The sequence below is a fragment of the Eimeria tenella genome, genomic scaffold (genome assembly GCF_000499545.2).
Source record: "Eimeria tenella Houghton genomic scaffold, Eth_scaff74, whole genome shotgun sequence".
Lineage (NCBI taxonomy): Eukaryota > Apicomplexa > Conoidasida > Eucoccidiorida > Eimeriidae > Eimeria > Eimeria tenella.
The window spans coordinates 34686-55089 of record NW_013543447.1 but is presented as its reverse complement, the minus strand read 5'-3'; the positions used below and the strand labels follow the sequence as shown (position 1 = coordinate 55089).

At 52.5% G+C, this 20404-nt stretch overlaps 5 protein-coding genes across 5 annotated transcripts; 3 read left to right on the top strand and 2 right to left on the bottom strand.

Annotated features, from left to right (window-relative positions):
- Positions 1–196: 196 nt before the first annotated feature.
- ETH_00013785 (uncharacterized protein) lies at positions 197–4149 on the top strand (the record flags this gene model as incomplete). The annotated part of the gene is made up of 8 exons (XM_013378123.1): positions 197–972; positions 1089–1277; positions 1431–1527; positions 1610–1813; positions 1932–2075; positions 2524–2685; positions 2860–2966; positions 3105–4149. 8 exons carry the CDS (start codon positions 197–199, stop codon positions 4147–4149), a joined length of 2724 nt encoding a protein of 907 aa, XP_013233577.1.
- A 577-nt stretch (positions 4150–4726) lies between these two features.
- ETH_00013780 (uncharacterized protein) lies at positions 4727–5236 on the bottom strand (the record flags this gene model as incomplete). Its single annotated transcript, XM_013378122.1, has 1 exon — positions 4727–5236. One exon carries the CDS (start codon positions 5234–5236, stop codon positions 4727–4729), a length of 510 nt encoding a protein of 169 aa, XP_013233576.1.
- Positions 5237–6267: 1031 nt separating this feature from the next.
- ETH_00013775 (tRNA nucleotidyltransferase, putative) lies at positions 6268–9904 on the top strand (the record flags this gene model as incomplete). The annotated part of the gene is made up of 5 exons (XM_013378121.1): positions 6268–6565; positions 6897–7011; positions 7486–9244; positions 9466–9525; positions 9794–9904. 5 exons carry the CDS (start codon positions 6268–6270, stop codon positions 9902–9904), a joined length of 2343 nt encoding a protein of 780 aa, XP_013233575.1.
- Positions 9905–11600: 1696 nt separating this feature from the next.
- ETH_00013770 (uncharacterized protein) lies at positions 11601–16761 on the top strand (the record flags this gene model as incomplete). Its single annotated transcript, XM_013378120.1, has 8 exons — positions 11601–12977; positions 13238–13296; positions 13595–13973; positions 14156–15469; positions 15673–15745; positions 15886–15941; positions 16192–16228; positions 16382–16761. 8 exons carry the CDS (start codon positions 11601–11603, stop codon positions 16759–16761), a joined length of 3675 nt encoding a protein of 1224 aa, XP_013233574.1.
- A 110-nt stretch (positions 16762–16871) lies between these two features.
- ETH_00013765 (uncharacterized protein) lies at positions 16872–18226 on the bottom strand (the record flags this gene model as incomplete). The annotated part of the gene is made up of 4 exons (XM_013378119.1): positions 16872–17023; positions 17204–17289; positions 17412–17639; positions 17787–18226. The coding sequence occupies 4 exons, from the start codon at positions 18224–18226 to the stop codon at positions 16872–16874; spliced, it is 906 nt and encodes a 301-aa protein (XP_013233573.1).
- Between the last annotated feature and the right edge of the window lie 2178 nt (positions 18227–20404).

The following is a 20404-nucleotide window of genomic DNA, read 5'->3' as shown; positions in this document are numbered from 1 at the left end:
CGGCAGCTGCTGCTGCTGCTGTCTTGGTACGCGTTAAACTTTGAGTTCCTTTAACTGCCGGGTGCCAGGGGATGCTCTGTCAAGTAAAAAGGCGTCTCCTATAGGCATTTGTGTCTTGGAGAGCCACTCAAGTGTGTTGGTGCGCTTAACGTCTTTTCCGGAGGCCACGAGCCTCGCATGTGCGCTGTACACAGGGATGCACACCTTCCTACGGATACGTCCCCCTTCCCCCTCGTCTTCGAAAGCTCCACAATGCATACAGTGTGTGGATGTGAGTCCTTCTTGCCCGCTGCTGTCGCGGGCCCAGTCCATAGCAGAAGTAACCGCTGTAGAGGGTGCACAACAGTTCCATGGATCGCTCCCGACTGGATCAGCCGTGGAAGGCATCATAAAACGAGGGTATACCGGGTCACCACGGTCCCTTACATGCACAGGAGATAAGCTGAATGGTCTGAAAGGCGTCGTATCGCTTGCCTCAGGGAGGAGCCGGGCCCATACAAATCTTTCTGAGAAAGAGGCAGAAAACTGCCTTAAGAACTTTCAGAACCCCCAAACCAGAATAATTTGTACTCATATTCCTTCTGTGCATCGTGCAGCATCAGTTGTAGTGCTGCCACCGCTTGGGTCCAAGCCCACTAACACATGGAGAAAAGCTGAAAGACCTGCCTCGAGGGTCAGCCAAAGCAGGCCACAACATGAAGGCTCTCAAATTTCATCTGTGCAGTATGGCTCGAAAGTGCAGAAGCCCAAGTTGACCACCACAACCGCTTCTGTGGCAGCTCCGCCACGCCACCAACGCTCAGAGCAGCCGGCATTTTGTCCCAGATCTCCCTCGGGGCAAAAGGATTACGAGGGCCCCTTTCGATTCGGAGGATTGCTGCTGCAGGACACATCTCAGGAAACAGTGTTTCAGTCTGTAGGAAGACCCGCAGCAGACGCTGTGCTGGGGGGCGCCAATGCTTGCATCGCCATGTGAGCTGAGGCTTAGCGTTCCAGCCCCAGTAAGCCCAACGGTTTAGGGTCCAGATTACACATCACACCATGTAAGGCATGAATAGTCATCTCCTTTCAGTTTCTTTGCGACGCAGGTATGGAGCCTCGGGCAGCGGAAAGACGTACACGATGGTGGGGCCCCACGGAAGGAACCCTAGTCATTTTCACCGGTGCGCCAGCAGCAGGGGTGTTGATGGCAGCAAAAATTGGGGCCTTGCCTTGCGAGCACTGGAGTATGTGATGAATGCTCTTGTAGCTGGGGAGAAAGAAGGGATACCGCAAGGGTAGGCTTTCTTCCTTCAGTCTGCAAAGCAGAGCCCGAAAAGCTCCATTTTCCAAGCTCGCTCATGCACCACTGCGCGCTTCTGCAAGCTCTGGTCGCTTGCCTATTTGCTGGTGCGTTACGAAGTCCCAATATTGCGTTGCGACATCCTTAGGCTAGTGACGTTCTCTGCTGCTGAGGTCTACTGCGAAAAGCTGAGGGACCTTTTGAGGCCTCCTGGCGACCTAAAAGAAAATGCAGCTGTTCAGCAGGTGGGTTCGTACAGGTACGGGCTTGTCGGAACACAGCAAATTCTGACCGTCAGCGTAGACTGTCCTTTCTGTGTGTTCTTAGAAGGGGTATTCTTCGAAGAGCTTTACTGTGCCTCAGTGGCGTAGTGGAGGCTTTTCTGCTGTCTCATCCGTTCGGGTTACTACGGCGGAAGATGCTGTTGCCGCTGCATTAAGGGCCCTCAGTCGAAGGGTCTGTCGTGCTACAGCTGCTAACCGTTACAGCAGTAGAAGTCATGTTTTACTTTGTCTTTCCGTGAACCACCCGGTAAGCCGTTCAAAATGCAAGGAGCCCACAGAGGTAGGGTCCGTGGTGCACCTACTGGGCGTTTTGCGGCGTCCGCCAGCGCCAGCGTAATTTGGCAATAAGCTGCGTGAGCGATCAGGATACACAGAAAAAGAAGTCTTGTCTGTACCTGGTGGACCTCGCTGGTGCCGAGCGTCAGCCTTTGGAATGCTGTGATGCTCCTGACGGCGAAAACTCCTTATACCCCTCACCGGCACCGTCAAAGGCCCTTCTTGCCCAAGAAGTGAGATTCAGGACCCCCAATAATGGGCACACTACGATGAATGACTTGTCTCGAAAGTAATCCTGCAACAATAGATCTATTGAGCCCCAAAAAAGAAGCGCTTGGCTAGAAGGAAGCACCCGAGTCACGTCGACGCAGCACTGGGGGCTTCTAAAGTGTAGAATCCATCGGTGGGCTTAGGGAAGGCCCGAAGAAGATAACTCAAGACCTTCTGAACGAGCCTTTGGACCTTTTTAATAACCGTTTGGCATTGTCACATAGGCATTTTATGGTGTATCATGTGCATTCCTCCCGTTTCCTGGTGTCTATTCAGGCAGCATCGATAAGCAAAAGCTTGACAGCTTTTATGGCCGTCGTCGCAGCGCTGGGGAGACACTGTGCTGTTGCTAGGCAAAAGAGCAGAGCGCCGGGCTGCTCTGTCGATTGTCTTCTTCCCCTGCGGCTGCAGGTGGGACCGTTTAGGATAGCAAGTGATCTGTCTAGCTCAGCTGGCGTATTCAAGCTGATGAGTAGTACTGACAAGAGCTCATTGCAATCCGGGCTCGGAACTGCCGAGGAGCCTCTTGAAGGTCCCTGCTCAAGCCGGTCTGAAACCAAATACGGCCCCCATGTACGCTTCAGGGATTCGTGTTTAACGCTAGCTCTTAGAGATGTACTGGTGAGGACCCTATAGCAAAGGCTGGCATGGCTGTGAGCAAATCACTGTACATTTTTTTAAGCTCTCAGCGATGATCTCTCCGAGTATTTCTTGATTGGTTTGTGGCCGCTGATGCTGCCGCTGCAGGATGGCTGTGGCCACGTTTCCATGGTTTTTACCGTCAGCAGCAAAGCGGCTGACAGAAATGCTACACTGCAGACCCTTCGCTTTGCTGCTCTTGTCAGCAGACTGGGGTGCGTACCAAAGCGTGCACAGAAAGCACTCGCGGGAGCTCCCCAAAGCCAGCAGCAGGCAGGCTCACACGCAGCATCCGAAGCGCGTGACAGCCCCATCTAGCGTTTCTTCCTGCTTCCCTTGTTCGCTTATTGCAGACCATTCTGCCTCAGCCCCTCCAGGAGGCGCATCAGCAGCAACTGGGTCCCACCTGGTACTGCAACAAGACAAAGAAAAGGATGCGAGCCACGAGGAATAGCTGCCCTTGGAGCAGCAAGCGATTCGGCTAAGGCAGCGACAGCGGCACCGAGTACGAAGCCACCAGGAGCCTCCTCAGCGACAAAAACAGTAGGAGAAGGTACTGAGGCAGTACGAAAACCAGAAGTGGCGGCAGTTGCATCACGATTTGGCGCAACTGTAGCCGCTCGGACAGCACCAGCAAGAAGTGGCGCAGCAGCAGGGACTCGGACAACAGCAGCAACCAACATAGCCCATGTTCCCCCCACGGAAAACACAGCTACAAAACCTACCATTAAAACGCTCGCCTCGACCGGCAACAGGATGGCTGTGCCAGTAGTCAAAGATGAACCTAAGGCGGAGCGCCCTGTCAGACTGAGAATTGCCAGAGCCAAAGTATCAGCAGCGGCAAAGACAGGAAGCTCACGGTGGGCTACGGAAAACCCCCGGGGTTCTTCCGATCCCTCCCTAAACTTTGTATCTCTCAGCCGCGAACAGCCTCCTTGTGGAACAGCACAACATCAGGTTTGTGGTGAACACCGAAATGGCTTCCCTGGAGTCTTTTGTATGGGGCCGCTTACGGCTCCCCGAAAAGCGGTCCAAAGAGATTCAAGTGCAAAAGCTCCAGTGCAAATAGCACCTAAAATGGCAGAGCCACAGGCTTTGAAGTCCCAAATAGTGACTTCAAATGGGCGACGCCAACAGGATACTTCCCCTCTTACCACCGAGGTAGATTTCCGAAGATGTCACTCAGAGCCTGCCCGCTGGAGAAAAAGGGTCATTTGCTGCCACTGCTGCTGCTCTTACCGCTGCTGCTGCGGTGGGTGGGCATACCACTCTCAAAATCGAGACATCAACAGGTGCATTGCTGGCTATGGAGACAACCGTGGAGCAGCAGCAGCAGCGTGGGCTGTGGCTGCTGCAGGCACGCCACCACAAAAAAGCTGTGCCCCTCTACATAAGTGATCAGCACCCTCAAACTCTAAACCTGAGACCCTGAAGCGTAGACTTTAAGACTGGCGTTTATGTCACAAATTAACTGATTGGTTGGCTTTGTGTATCGTGGAAAAGCTGCCGTCCGGTGAAGAAAAAACCAGCTAAAGAGCGCTACTACCGGGGATGCAGCTGCGCAAGCAGGGAGCTCTAGAGCACAAGGCTAAAGCAAGATTCTGTAGACACGTCGTCCAGATTATTTAGGTTCTTGTACTGAGTTGCAACGCCATACAGGCAAGCGCCTCAGCATTGGTGAGAAAGAAAGTCCCTTGAACACTTCCAGCGCAAATGCTGAGCAACCCCCTCGTTTCTCCAAAGCCCAGCCGTTGAGTGGGTGTTGGTCTGCATGAGGCCCAAAAATTCAAGAGAGCTCCCCCATTAACCTGCACTGTCTGCGCACGCGCAGCACGGCCAACAGCAACACCTCCCGTATAGGAAAGCCACGCAAACCGTAAGGCATTGTTGGGAAAAGTTAAACGAAAAATGAGCGGATGCTAGGACTGCCTACAATGCCTGACCTGCTTCAATATTACTTGCTAAGGCCTGAGGTTTACCTTTCGCGCTGCTGCCGCCTGTGCTGCCGCAGGAGAACGAGTCCCGCAGCAACTGCTACCAAGAACCATGCTAAAGAAAAGAGCAAGAACTCTCCTGGGCTATCAACTGCATCCGATGAGCTAGACGCATTTCCTGCTGATGCGGGCACTTCTGCTGCTGATGGTCCCAGCAATTCTTCTGCGTCTGCTACTGTCGCAGGCGCCGCTGCTGATGCTGCTGGTGCTGAGAGTGACGCTGCTGCTGGTGGTACTGCTTCCAGTCCGGCTGCTTCTGCCCGTTCTGATGCATTTATTGTTGGTGTGAAGGCTGTTGTTGTATGCGGTGGCAGTGCTGCTGCTGTTCTTGCTGGTGGCACGACTGCTGGTGGCGCTGCTCCTGGTGCTGCTGCTGCTGGTAGATCTGCTATAGCTTCAGCCGGAGCTGCTGGTGCAAGTAATACTTCAGGATCGTTTGCTCGCCTCACACCTGTGGGGGCAGCAGAGTTCACTGTACTTGCGGCTATCATATGGGCCTGCGCAACTACGTCGGCGAAGTTCCCATTCAACATTCACATATGACCCTCTACAAGATATGCTCAAGCTCTTGCAAAACTTATGTGGGGGATGCCTGTGCTAGTAGCCTTCAGAATGCAGAAAATTCATTTGCAGTTGCTCTTGACACTCGTGTTGTGTCTGTGGCGGGTCCTGCTGCTGTTACTTTCACACAGTTGCAACCAGTAATGCCAAAGACAGACCTCAGAATTGCAATATGACAGCTTTTGTGAGTTATGCGTTCGCACTGCCCTCTTGCACAACAAAGCTAAAGCATGTGATGGGGGGCCCCCCGAATGGAGCGAGACGGGGCCCCTTGGCTGCAGCTGAAACCACAAGTGTAAAATGCTGTAATGCCGGACGAGTTTGCCCGTACACCATCTTTGTAGTTTTGTTTCGTCCCCAAATCTGAATTTCTGTTCTTCTCCCTGCATCCACCTCTGCAAATCGTGTTGCCGCATGCATCTCAGCAGCGAGCAGGTAGGAGGGCCCACCAGCAGCATATGCTGATGGTGCCACTCATCGTGATGCACCACACTCTTCCTTAAATTTAATGCTGCATGCATCTATGTGGCTACAAGCCCTGCTTTCTCCGTTCTTATTTCCAGTGTTAAGGCTAATCCATATCCGTTCCATTTCCCCGCCAATCGAAGCAGCAAGGCCCATATTCAAAAGCCATCTGTGGGAGTCCTTATGCTGTAAGCCCATCAAGAAAGGACACTGCAGTTACCACTGCTTCCGCTTACTGGACTTGGTTGCTCCCACTAGCAACGCCCAGAGCAGCAGCAGCGGCAGCAGCGGCAAAAGCAGCGGCCACGCAAAGCAGTGGATGCGCAGGGAAACCCCTGTTTCTTTCCTCTATGCTAGCTCGGGACATGTAAAGATATTTGATCAGGCACCTATAGCCGCAGCAGCAGCAGCGGTAGCGGCTGTTTCAGGTTCTCTCGGCACACTGCATCCTGTTTTCTGCCATTTCTTTCACACTACTTTCCACTGGAATCGCACCATGCCTCGCTCTAGCCTTGATACTGCAGGAAAAGCAAGAGCAGCGGCATCAGCATCTGCCTGCCAAGAAGATTCAGCAGCTGGAGTGCCGCCAGGAACAGCAGAAGCAAAAGAAGCCAAGAATGCCGATGCGGAGGACTTACCTGATCTCGTGCAGCCATCCGCAGAGGCAGTGGCAGCAGCAGCAGCACGGGCCGCTGCTGCTGTTGCAGCAGGGGTGACGCTGCAGCTCACACCTGCAGAGGAGGACTTATTTTCTCTTCTCAACCAGTGCATTGAAGAACAACAATTAAATATCGGTAAATTCATTTCTTGCATTCAATCATGGCTCTGCCCCTGCTGTCGCTGAAATTGCAGCGCGGCTGCAGTTGCTGCTTCATGATTAATGATGCACATGTATAGTTGTGACTGCCTTTCGAATAAATACGGCCGTTCTGTCCACTCACAGATGTCGTTCATTGCAATTTTGGAGCTGTCTGGAGCTCTGCAGCTGCCGCGCCTTTTTTTCGTGTTGCCGCATGAACCATTTTTGCCTTTTGGGCGTTTTATCGTGCTGCATGAGGTAGGAGAGGCTTACACGCACCGGGGGTCGCTCTGAGTGTGAGCCGTTGTTTCTGCTGCTTCCTGCAGAGCTGAGAGCAGCAGGAGGTTGGGTTCGCGACAAGTTGTTGGGTTTTCCTTCAACTGATATAGACATTGCCATTGACACCACCTCGGGAGCTCGTTTTGCTGCAATCCTCAACCAGTGCGCTGCTGCTTCTTTTGCTACTGCTGCTAATGCTTTTGCTGCTGCTCCCGTTTTTGTTTCTTAAATCATTTGTTTGCACCGTCATCTCTTGTACTTGGTTTCTCCCGGGTATTTGTGTCTTTGATTGCATACATCTATCTTGGCTTCCTCATGTATGTGCTTGGTGCCTCTACTTGTGGTCTGTTTTGCGTTGTCACAATATGTCTGTGTCCCCCTTTCTACTTTTTAGCCGTTTCTTGCGCTTGCTTTTATCGCCTTAGCAGTTAGTGTTATATTTGTGGTCGTGGCTGTATCAAGCCCGTTGAGTCGTAGGCCACTAGCAGCTTGTGTATGTGCCTCCTCGTCAGATGCAGGCTCTTCAGCATTTGTGTCCCGAAGGGAGATGCTGTTCTTTAATATGCCTACTGGCAACTCAATTTTTTTTGTCTATGTGTTTCTCTCTGCTGTGTCTCTTCTGCTGTTTCGCACCAGGTGGCTCGTTTCTAAGGGCGAGCCCCCACGTAGTTTTGGCATCATTTCGAAAAACGTGGCTCAGAGCAAGCACCTGGAAACGGCGACTTTGCGTCTCCGCTCTTTCGCTCTAGACCTTGTCAATCTGCGCAGCGAAAGTTACTGCAACAGCAGCAGAATCCCCAGCGACACTGAGCTCGGGACTCCCCTCCAGGATGCGGAGAGGAGAGATTTTTGCTGCAACTCGCTATTCTACAATCTCAAGACACGGCGTGTAGAGGACTGGCTCGGGTCGGGCCTCAGGGACATCCAGTTACGCATTCTTAGGGCCTCTAGCCCTGTACCAAGAGAGACCCTTGCAGAAGACCCTTTGAGGCTGCTACGCGGGATCCGGTTCGCTGCAACTCTCAGATTTAGTTTACAGAAGGACCTTGCGGTTGCTGCGGCAGACCCGCCAATCCGCGAGTCGCTCAAGGCAAAGGTCGCCAAGGAAAGGGTTGGCATTGAGCTTAGGAAGATTTTCTCTCTTGTGACAAAACGAAGCGAACAGAAGCTGGAATCAGCAGCAGAAACAGAAGCCGCATCGACCGTAGCAGCAGAAATAAACGGACACCAAGGAAGCGCTGCACTGGAGGCGCTGCTAGAAGGCCCGCTCAATGGCGCCGTGAGAGGTGTACTCCTCATGCAGCAACTACAGGTTTGGGAGACAGTGACGTGCCTTCCTGAGGGCCACGAGATATATAGACAGGAAAAGAGTCCCGCAGCCATGGAAAGCAATAAAGCTCGGGGATCTTTGAAGGCTTTGGTTGAGCATCTCAAGGCATCACAGGAGCCCGTGGACCCTGGAAAGGAGACGTTCATGAATGGCCCTCTCGGGGCTTCCTGTCTTATTGCTCTGCGGCACATCCTTGCACGGCGTGTCTTGCTTGAGCAACTTCAGCATAAGGACTCTGGAGCAGCATCGGCAGAAATGACAAACCTGTATGAGTCCCTTTCGAAGGGCTTAGAGCTCAAAGAAGGAGGAGACAATCTCCGCCAACTGCTGTTTGCTGCTGTGCTGCATCCGGTCAGGGACTTTGTGGCTGTTTCTCCCAAGGTGCCTCGCGTGCGACCCCTAGCAGGGGATGTCGTTTCCTCCGCCTGGAAGTTACCTAATGCAGATGCTGCAGCAACAGAAGGCCTCATCGTCCACTCAGCCCTACTTCGCGTGGCAGCTGATGAAGAGGCAACCATGCGCCAGAAAGAACGCCAGCAACATGAGCAGCAGGAACCACAGCAGCAACAGAGAGTACGGTTGGGCCTTCTAGTGCGTCAAGTTGGAGCCACTTGGCGCGAGGCCATTGCACTTGCTGCAGCAGAGGCACTGGGCTCTCTCATTTGCAAAGACACAGCAGCAGCGATTTCCGCTTCTGGCGCAGCAGTGACGGGAGGAGAGACGTGCACAAGCTCATATGCAGAAGTGGCAACAGGAAAAGAGACAGAAGCACATCACGAGCGACACAGGAAGCGAGCATGCGGAGTGGAGAGCTCCCACGAGCACAAAAAGTTGTGTGGGCAGGAGGGCCACGCAGGGCATCTTTGCTCAGAAGCAGCAGCAGCGCAGTCAACACGTGAAGACACGGCTCCTGAGGTTTGCTTGGCAACCCTTGACTGCCTGCTAGTGGCGAGAGAGGAGGCAGCAAAAGAAACGTTGCGCCGCCTGGTTCACCTGAAACAGACTGTTGAGGCGCTGGGCCTGCAAGATGCGTGGCAGCTACAGCCGCTGTGCAATGGAAAGCAGGTAAGCCATGGTGCCGCTGCATTTTTATTTGCAGGTAATTCTGGCTAGTCCTCATCTAGCCATGCAATTTATGCTGTTTTGAAACGGACTACGGAACCATATGAAGGGCAGCCTCCTGAGCTTACGAGAATGTAGTGGCAATTGAATTCAAGGCGAGGGGCTTCTACTATTCAAACAGTCTTGGTTACTGTTCTCCTTTCTGCTTATGCTTTCTCGCACAGGTAGCCCATGCTCTTCCTGGCGCATCAGGGCGCGAGCTGGGGGCTGTCATGGATGAGCAAGTGGGTTTGGCTAACATTACCCAGAATAGGCCTTGACACAATGTAACGAAGCTCTGTTGACTTCCAAAAAGTTTGCGAATTGGGCTACTCGATTCCTTCACAAGTGTATTCATCAAGCAGAGTACCAAACTGGGCAGTGATGCAGCAGCTGCTCTTTTTTCCGAGATGCTTCAGGGTTCCATGAAGCTTAGATGTTGGTCATTTACGGGGTAAGCAAGATCTCAGAATTAAGCGTCTCCGTGCTGGATTGTTGTGTTGGGTGTTGTAGCGCCTTTGGCAGCTGGCCAACCCCGGCAAGTCTGCAGAGCAGTGTTTGGAATACCTGCAGGAAAAATTCCCGCAGTTCCGAGAGGTGCAGAACAAGACTGTGGTCGCGTAGCGTCACGCCTGTCGTCTGTATACCCCGGCCTACCAGAGAGCTAATTGCCTGGGGATTCTCTTTGTTTGACTGGACGGCCTGCATCCCCTTTCGTGCCTCAAATACGTGTTTGAGGCATTTAGAAGACTGCAGGGGGCCTGAGGGAGTCCTTTAAAGTCTCACAGAAGCAAATGCTCCGTGGGACTTCTGAGGGGTATGTGCTTGGGTGTATTTGCGAAGTATTTGAGACCTTTTGTGCTTTCTCGAGGCTCATCTCAAATTGTGGTAGACTTCAAGCTAGTGGACAGCTGGTGGAAGATTCATCAATGCGACGCCGCAAACGTTTCCCCGAGCTTTTAGAGGAGTTTTGGCTGTCTTTGAACTGCTGCGACCTAGTTGCATATTGATGCCTTACAATGTGGGATCACAAAGACAAAGACAGGGCACACTGTGGATAGTTGTTAACGGGGTCCCCAAGAAGCAGGGGGCCTGAGGTTAGGCATTAAGCTTTACGGCAACTTCCGGCCCCAAAAGGAACAGCTACGCACATCTTCAGCAGTTTAGTAGCTGAGCGAGAATATACCCAGGGCCGAGAACTTCTGTAGATCAGGCACACCACAAGTAAGGGGAGCCAAGATTGAGGGGTGAAAGTTCAGTGTCTGAGGGTCTAGTGTGTGTTTAAGCTAGGCTGTAGGTAACACAGAAAACCTTGTGGTATAACGAAGCTGGTGGATACAGCCTACAAGCACATCGTAGGCAGGAGGCGCCGTTACGTCGCCGCAAAGTTGCACGTGATCCGGTAGCTAAGAGGCGGGAGCGACTCAAGCGGCGGACTGTGTAGAATTTTATCGCGCAGACGTAAGGCCTAGTCTGCAATTTGGTGTTAGGACCAAGCTTGTCTGGCGTTGGTGTTAGCAGCGGGATCATGCTGTTAGATGAAGTCTGCTTTTTCTGGACCTGCTGCATCCTTCTGAGTCACTTTTTGGGGCTGTATTCAGCTTTTCCACTCGATTCTGCACGAGAACAAGTGCCGGCGCCCCTAGTAGTGGCCAGTACAGGCATTTACTATTTAGCTCTCGCACCACAGGCACGTCGGCTGCGCCTGAGGCCCGCTGGCAGTGGACCGCTGGTTACGAAGGGAGCCCTACGGTACAAAAAAGCCACCTGCTGGTACCTCCTACATCTGCTACCCGTTAAACACTACCAAATTTTGTGTTAACGAGCTGCTGACCATCTATTGAGAGCACCTGCTGCAGAACGCAAGGCACTAAGATTATTTAAAATCATGAGTAGTTTCCTCCATGCCTTTTATGTATTTAGTCTGAATACTAATGACTGCTCTTACTTCATATGAACCGTGCGATACTACCCCTTGCACTGAAGAGAAACTCCGGTTCTGACATGGCTGCGCAAGGGCCGCGCCCTTATATAGTAACACGGGATCTCTGTCTGGGGGAAGCGACAGCGCCGTGGACACTATACTTCCTCAGCACCAAATTGATATTTAAGGCTATACTTGGATTTGAAGTTTACGGATTTTGACTCAAAGGATCCCCGTTGATGTCACTCACAAACACAAGGGCCTCTCGATGCAGAGCCCACACTGTTGAACCGATGGCTTTACCCACGGATGTGCTCACCGTGGGGTTCCCTTATTAGATTTCAAAAATTCTCGACCTCCAGGGTCCTAGACCTACGCAAGTAGAAGGTGGTCCTAATGGTGCTGCCCAGTCGATGGGGGGCTTCGTTGCCCTTCGGAGGTATCACACTTTCGCCGTTGACTCACGACTTCCGGGATCTTGTGAACGTGAGAAGCTTTCAGATTTTTCATGCAAGGGGGAAGGGCACGGGAACTCTTCGAGGGGCACGTTCTTCAGAGTCCGACGGTGCTTCGGTCGGCAGTGCAGTGGATCCCAAAATACGGGATAGTTGGACCTTTAATTCGACGAGACGCTCTGCTGGCGCTGACTACAACGAGAGAGCTTCAGGAACTGGGAGGCATGCCCAGGCGCAAGCTCGATTTCCCCGGCCTGACCTCGATGAAGCAGCGCTTAAAGCGGAACAGAAGAAGGCACAGTTGGCAGCGAACTGGCAGGTTATTACAACTCAGGAAATTGGACCACGGGGCCCCATGTGCACGCGACGGATATGGCACGCATCTTCGGTAGCTAGCCGCGGGATGCAGAATCATGAGTCTGCTGGTGAGACATACGGTACAGCGGCTTCCTGCACTTCTCCAGGGGAGCAGCTGGAGAGACTAAGGGAGCAAAGAAAGGCAGAGGCTCCCCCGCCACTGTGCATATATGATGCTCTAATGGAAAACCAACCCGAGAGTCAGCGTGGCAACAGCGGATGGGAAGGGAGAAGCAGCTCTCCAGGGGATCCTGCGGCAATTCCAGCTTTCTTTACAGAAGGCCCCACTGATTGGAGGCTGGAGGTGACTGAGGATTTCGATGCTGACTGGGCGTGGCTATCAGGAGGACCCTGGGCAAGAGATTCAGGGGGTCCTTTGGGAGGTCTCTCGGAGAGAATGGAAGACACGCGCATAAAGGTCTATGTTCCCGGTGTAGACCTGCCTAAGCCGATTGCCCTCCTCAACCGCCACCAGCTGCTTCAGACTCTACGAAAGCCTATGGAGGCTCTTGGTGCTCCCAGGCAGAAAGAAAATGGCCAGCAGGGCCCTCACCATGGCCACCTAACCCCAGCTGCGCCCCAAACAGACAGCTGCAAGGTCCCCGGAGAAGCTACGGCGGTGCCTGCCCTTCCACCTGAGGCGTATGAAGCGCTTGTAGAAAGAGCTAAGAGCATAATGCCCTCGTTTCGTCGTCCACAGCTCCTCGAGTTGCTTGAGCTGCTGCAGCAGCACGCTCATACACTTCAGCAGCAGCGGCGCGCCCACTTGCTGGAGGCGCGCAAGTTTTGGCTTCAGGCTACAGCGGTGGCACAACCACAACAGCCGCAGCAACGTGAACTTGTTGTCGAAGGGGCAAGAAGAGCAGAAGCAGCAGCAGCAGCTGCAGCTAAAGGCATTAAGTCGATATACCAGCAGGAGCTCCTCGACCTCGTATTCGATGCCACGCTTCCCCATTTGCCGGTAAGCTGCAGGCTTAAGACAGCTAAGCGTCCAAGTGGCTCCTAGATTGCAACAATTCAGTCTGGGGTCCTGTACCAGCCACGGTACTTTGTAGTGCTGTTCTTCTTTCAAAGAAGGTTCAAGGTCTGAAAGCCATTTCTGTATATTCGTCCTAACGGCGCTTTCGAGCGGGGTAAGGACAGCTTTAGAAATGATGCACATCCACGAAACGCAAATGGTTGAAAGTGTCTGTTTGTTCGTATGCTTATTCGCATGGCCAGCACATGCCACTGAAGGAGCTCGGAGACGTTGCGCAAGCTTTCGCCTCTTGTGCCCCTACGTGAGTGCTCACGGCCAAGCTAGGGGGCGTGTATTTGGGTATGTGGAGAGGGCTTCACGGTACGCACTAGATATTGAGCTTCACGGATAGAGATCAAGACTAGGGGGATGTCTTAGCACAAGGAAGATCACCAGAGGCTCCAGAGACAGCCCCTAGTGGTCTTTTAACACGCTTTTGCCCGAAAGATAGATTCAGCATAGGTGGCGGTGACTTGCAGTTGTGTTGTGACCATCGCAGTAAGTGTAGCTCACAAGGCAAGCTGCTGTTCTCGGCACTGTGGGTCCCTTCATGAGCTCAGGAAGGGCTTGGGCATGCTGCAGGTGATCGCGTTGCATGCAGTCGATAGAGCCTGCTCAGCCCGGCTGGGAGTGCTGAGCCGATCAAAAAGTCGAGCTTCTGGAATAGAGGACGTCCAGGGCAGTGACGAAACGCAAGGAGTGCTAGCAGTGCTGCGGCCGCTAGCTTTAGGCGTCCAGAGGCAGTGCGCCGTGGGGACCTCACAGCGGCACGACAACACTCAAGACTCAGGGTTTCTTGAAAAAGACCTGCCGGCCGCTTCAAGAACTGAAGGCTTCCTGGCTGAGGCAGGAGAGAGTCTTCCGGAGACTGGAGGAGGACTTGGGTTTGCGAGCCGGCGACTGCTGGAAGTCTTCTATGGCGACGCTGAAGCGCTTGCGGTAGGTCTTGTTGACCAGTAAAGAACCCGAGGCCCTAGATTTCACGAACGCAGTGCACTGGGCGTGGGGTCTTTGGCCCTGGCTTAGTAGCGTTTGCAGTATTGTCCAGACTCCTTTTTGGTATTTTCACGTTGGAGAGGTTTCTACTGCTCTGGCGTGTGCTGTTGTTTGCGCTGCTGCAGCTGCAGCTGCAGCCGCTTTCAAGAGGTCATCTGTTGCAATTGTTGGTTTGCTGTTTGTTCGTTGGTTCTGGGTCGTCAGCGGCACCGCTGGCAGTAGCCAGCCAATGCATAGAATTGCTGTTAAGAGGCCCCTCAGGGGGTCCTGCGGCAGCAGGAACCCCACATCGCCAAAGTAGCCCCTGTAACCTCCAAGAAGCTCTTTGGATGCTCATCAGCTGCGCTTACCGAGAAAGCCGGGAAAGTCTTCCTAGTTGGCTGCTCCCTGTTCTTAAGGGCATGCTGAAGCCATCATCTACAGCTGAGCTGAGCTCAAGCTCGCGGCTTGGTAGCTTTACTTGTGCGGATTTAGGAACTGGAATGCGTTCAGAGGGTGTTCGTTGTTCTCGACCACTTACTCCCCCAGACAGCTCCTTTAAAGCAATCATGGCCGAAGACCAGCTGCAGTACCTCCTTGCGGTCTTGGAGGGATATCTGTCACCAGAAGGAGCGCCTGAAGCTCTCTTTAAAGCGTTGTCGCATACAAAGCATCAGCCCCCCACAGCGGCAGCAAGCGCCGCGGAGCAAAGCCCTCTCTCAGAAGGGACTCGTGTCACAAGGAGATTTGAGGATTGGACTATCCAACTAAAGCTTTATGATTGTCAGGGAGCCTCTACAGACTTAGAGGCAGGCCAATTTGGTTACCTAGATGAAGGCGAAAACCCCAAGAGCCGATTGCAGCCAGCAGAGATAAGCGCAGCAGGATTCTTTGCTGCAGTCGAGGCTCTTGCATGGGCGGCCTGCCGCTTTCTTCGTCAACAGCCGCAACAGCAGCAAGAACAACAAGTGCAATGCATGCACAAGAGGATCGAGGGGATCCAAAGATTACTTTTTGCACTTAATGCACAGTTGGTGGACGCAGCAAGGCAACCGCTGATTTCTGCTTCTGCCCTAGTTCAAGGAGTTCATGCCCTGGCAGATGCAGCTGAACACTTGAAGATAGCTGCAGGGGGCCCCACTGCTCAGCAGATCTTGTCGCGCGAAATATCTGTTGGTCTGCTGGCTGCAGGGGGCCCTCTGTTTATGGCGTCGACTCGGTCGTTGCAGTGGGAACGTCTCTCGATTCGCTCTTTAGAAGCTCTTCTAGAGGCATCTTGCTGCTGCGTAGTCCGTTTAGTCGGAGCGTTTGAAGCCTTATCTCCGACGGGTGACGTCGAGCAGCGGCAGCACGCCCACAATTTAGAAGCAGCAGCTGCCACTGCGCTTGTCACAGGTGCAGCAGAATGCCTGCGAAAAATCCGCGAGCAGCTGAAAGCCCAGAACTCGTCTCAAACACAGGTTCGTCTCCAGGCCTAAAAATGCCGCAGCGAAGCTCCCTCAGCAGGCAGTTGTTACTGGAATTACTTGCCTGTGCCTGGGATGCCTGTCCTACCCGCATAAGTTATCTAGGCTGTTACAGGCGCTTTGCACTGATCAATATCTCCCATTTTGTGCCCTTAGTTCGATTCCCTCTGTTGCCTATTGCTGGCTTTGTGACGAAGGCGGATTGCTACGGTGCCCTTTCCCTGAGAGCACAGGGGCAGTGGCTACGGGCTCTAGGGGCTCTACTACGAAGTAAGAGGGAGGGGGATTTTTCGGCAGGATATCTGAGCGAAGGGCGAGATGGCAGTAGCTGAGAAGAAGATTTTGCCTCACTCTACGGAGCGCCGTACGGATTTGAAAGGCTGCTTTTTCCCCTTTGTGCGCTACTGCAGGAGCTCTCGAAGAACAAACAGAAGGGCAGCCGGGCTTTTCACGAGTTGGACTGGACGTGAGTCAAAATTGTTTGAAAGGGACTGTCTTCGCGTCACGAGAAGTACTGCGGCGGCTCAGTACAACGGAGAGTGTAGCCCAGCAAGCCACAAATATGTTCTATCCAGCAAGCCATAGCTACATCACATATACGAAACCGCGCAACATACGCAAAGAAGTGGCGGCAATGCAGTGGCAGAGCAGCTGGTTTGCTGCCCTGCTGTTCCCTCTACGCTGCCGGTGTGCCTTTGCTTTTGCTGCTGCTGCAGATTCCTGAGGAAGCCGCAGATGCAGCAATGTGTGTGGGTAAGTGGCCCCTCTAAACTGGTATTTCCAGTTGCGCCCCACAGGTGCTTGTTTTGACCCTTGAATCTTGAATTGTGGCAATGCGCTTCAGAAAGGCCGCATAAATATCTGCAGTCGCCTTGGTAAGCGTTTTTCTGTTTATGTGCGCTGTAGCCGCGTCGTGGGACTCCCTCAAAGCATCTAAAAAGATGCTGACTGCAGAAGTCCACGGACCTGAGGACCTTGTAAATGTGTTGCATGGATTTATGTCGTGCGCGGAACCGCTAATCCACGGGAAAGTCGCAACTCCGAAGGCCGATGCAGCAGCAGCAAACAAATTGGTAATAGCACAAGGCCTCGATCATATGTTAGACCAACTCTGTCGCTTGAGCTGGACGGAGTCGGATCTTGGAGTAGCAGAGCTGGCTCGGCAGCTGCTCCAGCTGCAGCAGCATGCGAAGTCGACGGCCCCTCAGGGGGTTTTACATGATATCATCAGAAGAGCAAGCACAAAAAAACTGAGGCCTGAGCAGAATCTCAGCACTGGCCGCTGACCCTGATTTCCCAAAGAAGTCGCGGAGACCCAAACCTTCCTTTTGGGACGCATCTAGGGGGTCCTTGAATCCACATACACGCAGTGCGGAAGGCAAGATGCGGCGCCGTTCTACTTCTTGGTAGATACTTTCTTTTTTACGGGGTGGAATGCAATGCGTGCCCCCTTCCCCGTGTAAGGATTTGCCTTGATGTGTCTATACAGCTCCATTGTGAGGGTCCCAACTGCCCTTTTGTCCCAGCCGTGCACTGTGAGCAACAGCCCTGCGCACATACCACGAAACTCCACAACAATGTACTGTCTCATTCATATCCTAAAAGTGATACTGCCAGCATTTTACTTCTGAAGAGAGCAGTAAAAGTGATGCTAGGATGGTGGGCGCACTGTCCTACAGCAAATAGTCCGGCTCTAGCATTACGTGCCAGGATTTGAGGTGGACTCACCTCTTTTGTCAACAAAAATTCTAGCCTTCGTTGCATACTGCTCCATCAAACGCCGCAGCGCAAGCGGTTTTACTCCCACCCCAAGCCTGCACAAACCGCGAAGCCGTACAAACTTCTAGTAACAACGCAGCAACTGAGCCGCCAGCAACTGATGCTGAGCACTCTTGCACAAAAGACCGGCCCCAAATCTTCAGTGCTCCGCGTTCACCTTATCATAAGGTCCGGCCATCCCGGGTCATAATAGGCTTTCACCCCTCTTCCGTCGAGCACCAGCTGCGTTGCAACTCCTCTTTCTCGCTGCTGTAGCATGGATATAACAGCAGCAGCAGCGGGCTCCCCCACCTCTCGCGCCGTGGCGGAAAAAAAAACGAGACATTTTTCGGGCCTATTGGGCACATGGTGGTGGTACATAGACACCCCCGGGCGCCCCAGCGGCCTGCACACAAATCCCAGCTCTGGCGCACAGCCCAGGCGTTAGTGACTTCCCCAGCATTTTGGAAAGCCTGCAGGCTGCAGCAGTCGCCGCTTGTGAAGACTACCTCAACTTTCGTCTTTCTTAGAATAGCTGTAAGGGGTAGCGCACCTTCGTAGGGCACCCTCAGCGGCAAGCACTCCAACCGTTTCAGGCATCTTGAGCGTCATAGCTCCTTTCTTGGGTATCTCTTCCGTATCCAGCCTCTGAAGCCGAACGTTACTCTGTGCGTCTAGATCGGCCTCTCCCCTGTAGAAAGCTCCGTACCCATAGCTCCCACCAACGCCAAAGAAGCGGCGCTGGCCTTGCAACTCCGTCATATACCCAGGAAGGCATATTCGGCGGGACGAAACCCTACGAAGAGGCAGCTGCTCAGAACCATTTGGACCCACACTCAACCCAACAGGCACTGCAGCCGCTGTAGCTCTTGAACCAGCCAGAAGGGGACCACACTGGGCACTGGCAAGGCGAGGGAAAGCGCCACAAGAGCTCCACACAGAAGCCAAAAGCGGTCTCCAGTGGCAGTTTGCAGTGCAAAAAGGCCACTGCATTTTTTTCAGGAGAGCTCAAACCGCTTGGAGCTAAGGAGGGCCTTCAGGCGGGCCCCTCTGGGAGGGGCCCCCAGAAGCTTGGCACCTAGGAGGAACACTAACAAGCCTTGCAGTATCCCATAAACTTTATTGAAGCTAGAATGCGTCGTCTGAAGGGCTTTGCAATTCTCTCTATACGTATGACGTTTACCTGTCACTCAAGCATGCGGCTCCGCAACGTAGCCAGTCTCTGGCAGCCCCAAATGTTGATCGCAGCCTTCTAATCTTAAAATTGAAAGAAATAAAAATTATAATTCTTTATTCGCGTATATTTTATATGTGTTATCAATGGGAATTTAAGGCGATATGCAGGCAGGCGTTTTGCGGAACTACCCTGCTGACGGTGTTAGCATTTGGTGGACACATGCACATAACCCCTCACCACCTATAATCTGACGTCAGATTAATGATGATGAGGGTTTATGTGCATTTGTCCTCTATGCACATAAACAAAGTCTCGCTGTTTTGAGCGACCGAGTAAGTTTTCAAGGCCTTTTCAAGCCATGCCACGGCCTATTCACCCGAGGGTAAGAAAGCGTTTGGCCTGTGATGCATTGCTGGGCCCTGCACTGAAGCACGAACGTGTCCAGGAGAAAAGACTATAACAGTTTCAGGGCGACTCAACTATGAAGCTGTAGTTGCTTCCTCAGGACGAAGAGCTCTGTAGATGTTTTGTCTATCCGCTATCTGCTACAACGCCAGGGCTTGTGGCTGGCAGAGACCCTGTGGCAAGCAAAAGCTCTACGAATCTTGCCAAGTCTGTCACGGCGACGAGCATTTGGCATTTGTTGGAGAAACACAGGATTTCCAGCTCTCCCACACGAGTAGCTTGTTTCTGGCCGTGTTCGAGAGTAACTGGGAATCTGTTCGTGGTGCGGCGTAGTTGGCCAGTTTAGCGCTACAGCTGGGAGCAGGCAGAGTTTCGCTAAAACTGTAAAGGGCAGGAGACGTTAGTGATATTAGTGATCTATTGGATGTTAAGGCTAACGGCGGATGCAGCCGGATGAAACTGGAACGGCGGGAGTCAAGAGTGCCTAAGCTACACCAACATGTGTATATAAGCCTTAAATAGGCGTCTTAACCTTTGAGAGGTTAATGCCTTATTCTTCCCGCACTGTAGACAGAGTGAAGTGGAATTAGTTTCGCAGTAGATGACTGAGAAATTCCCAGGAAGCTTTGGAATGCTTGTTTCGTCGAGTAGTGCGCGCCAGCCAATGCTTTTTTTGTGGGGCATGGATTGCTGCGCCATTGACGCATCTTTGCACTAAGCGTGGAACACTGTATGAAGTGCGCGCGGACAAGGTTCGTGACCACTCTCATTGGCACCCTCTTCGGCTAGTAGAACATGCGTACGATGTTTGTGTCTTCAGTGTTTAGAAAAGTTGAAATCATTAAAGTTAACGCTTATCTTCGAGGCGGAGAGCTTGAGTTTCTTGAACGCGCGTTCCTGATCTAAACATATGATGCTATCTTTCTCCCATTTTGTGCCCGTGTAGGTTGTGAATGATAATTACGAGAAATAACTACCTTCAGCAAAGCCCATGGGTTGCACACGTGATCACGGTTATCACGCACAGGATCGCGCAGGAGCGCGCTTGGAGCTTTATGCCTTGATACGTTAATCAAGTAGTTATACACTGTAAAATGCAGCTTATATGGCACAAACGAAATATGATATGCAGGGTATGCGTCTAGAGCGGTTTTGAAGTGACGAATTTGAGGGCAATTTTAGTATGTGAACGAATACGTATTAAAGTAGCATATATTTCGGCGCAATTTTCGAAGGAATCTTTTGTGAAATTTATCTGGGATTCGCTACAGACCCAGCATTCAGCACAATGTGCCACTATAGCCTGCGCATAGCAGGGACCGCAGCTAATTTCCCAGTACTGCATTCACGGTACCAGGTCATACACAATTTTCGTTTTCATTCTATCCTGGACTCCGGGGTGATTTCACTTTTTAATGTAATCCACATTTGTAGTTGTTATTCCAAGCCAATTTGGCCGGGGTAAAGCGCTTCAGCCGTGGAGATCCTGTTCCAACGCGAGAATGTATCAAAATATGTTCCATGGACGCCGTTGCTGTCCTCCTTCGTTTTCTGCTCCAATACCATCTCCTGTAACTGCTTTCGTCTAA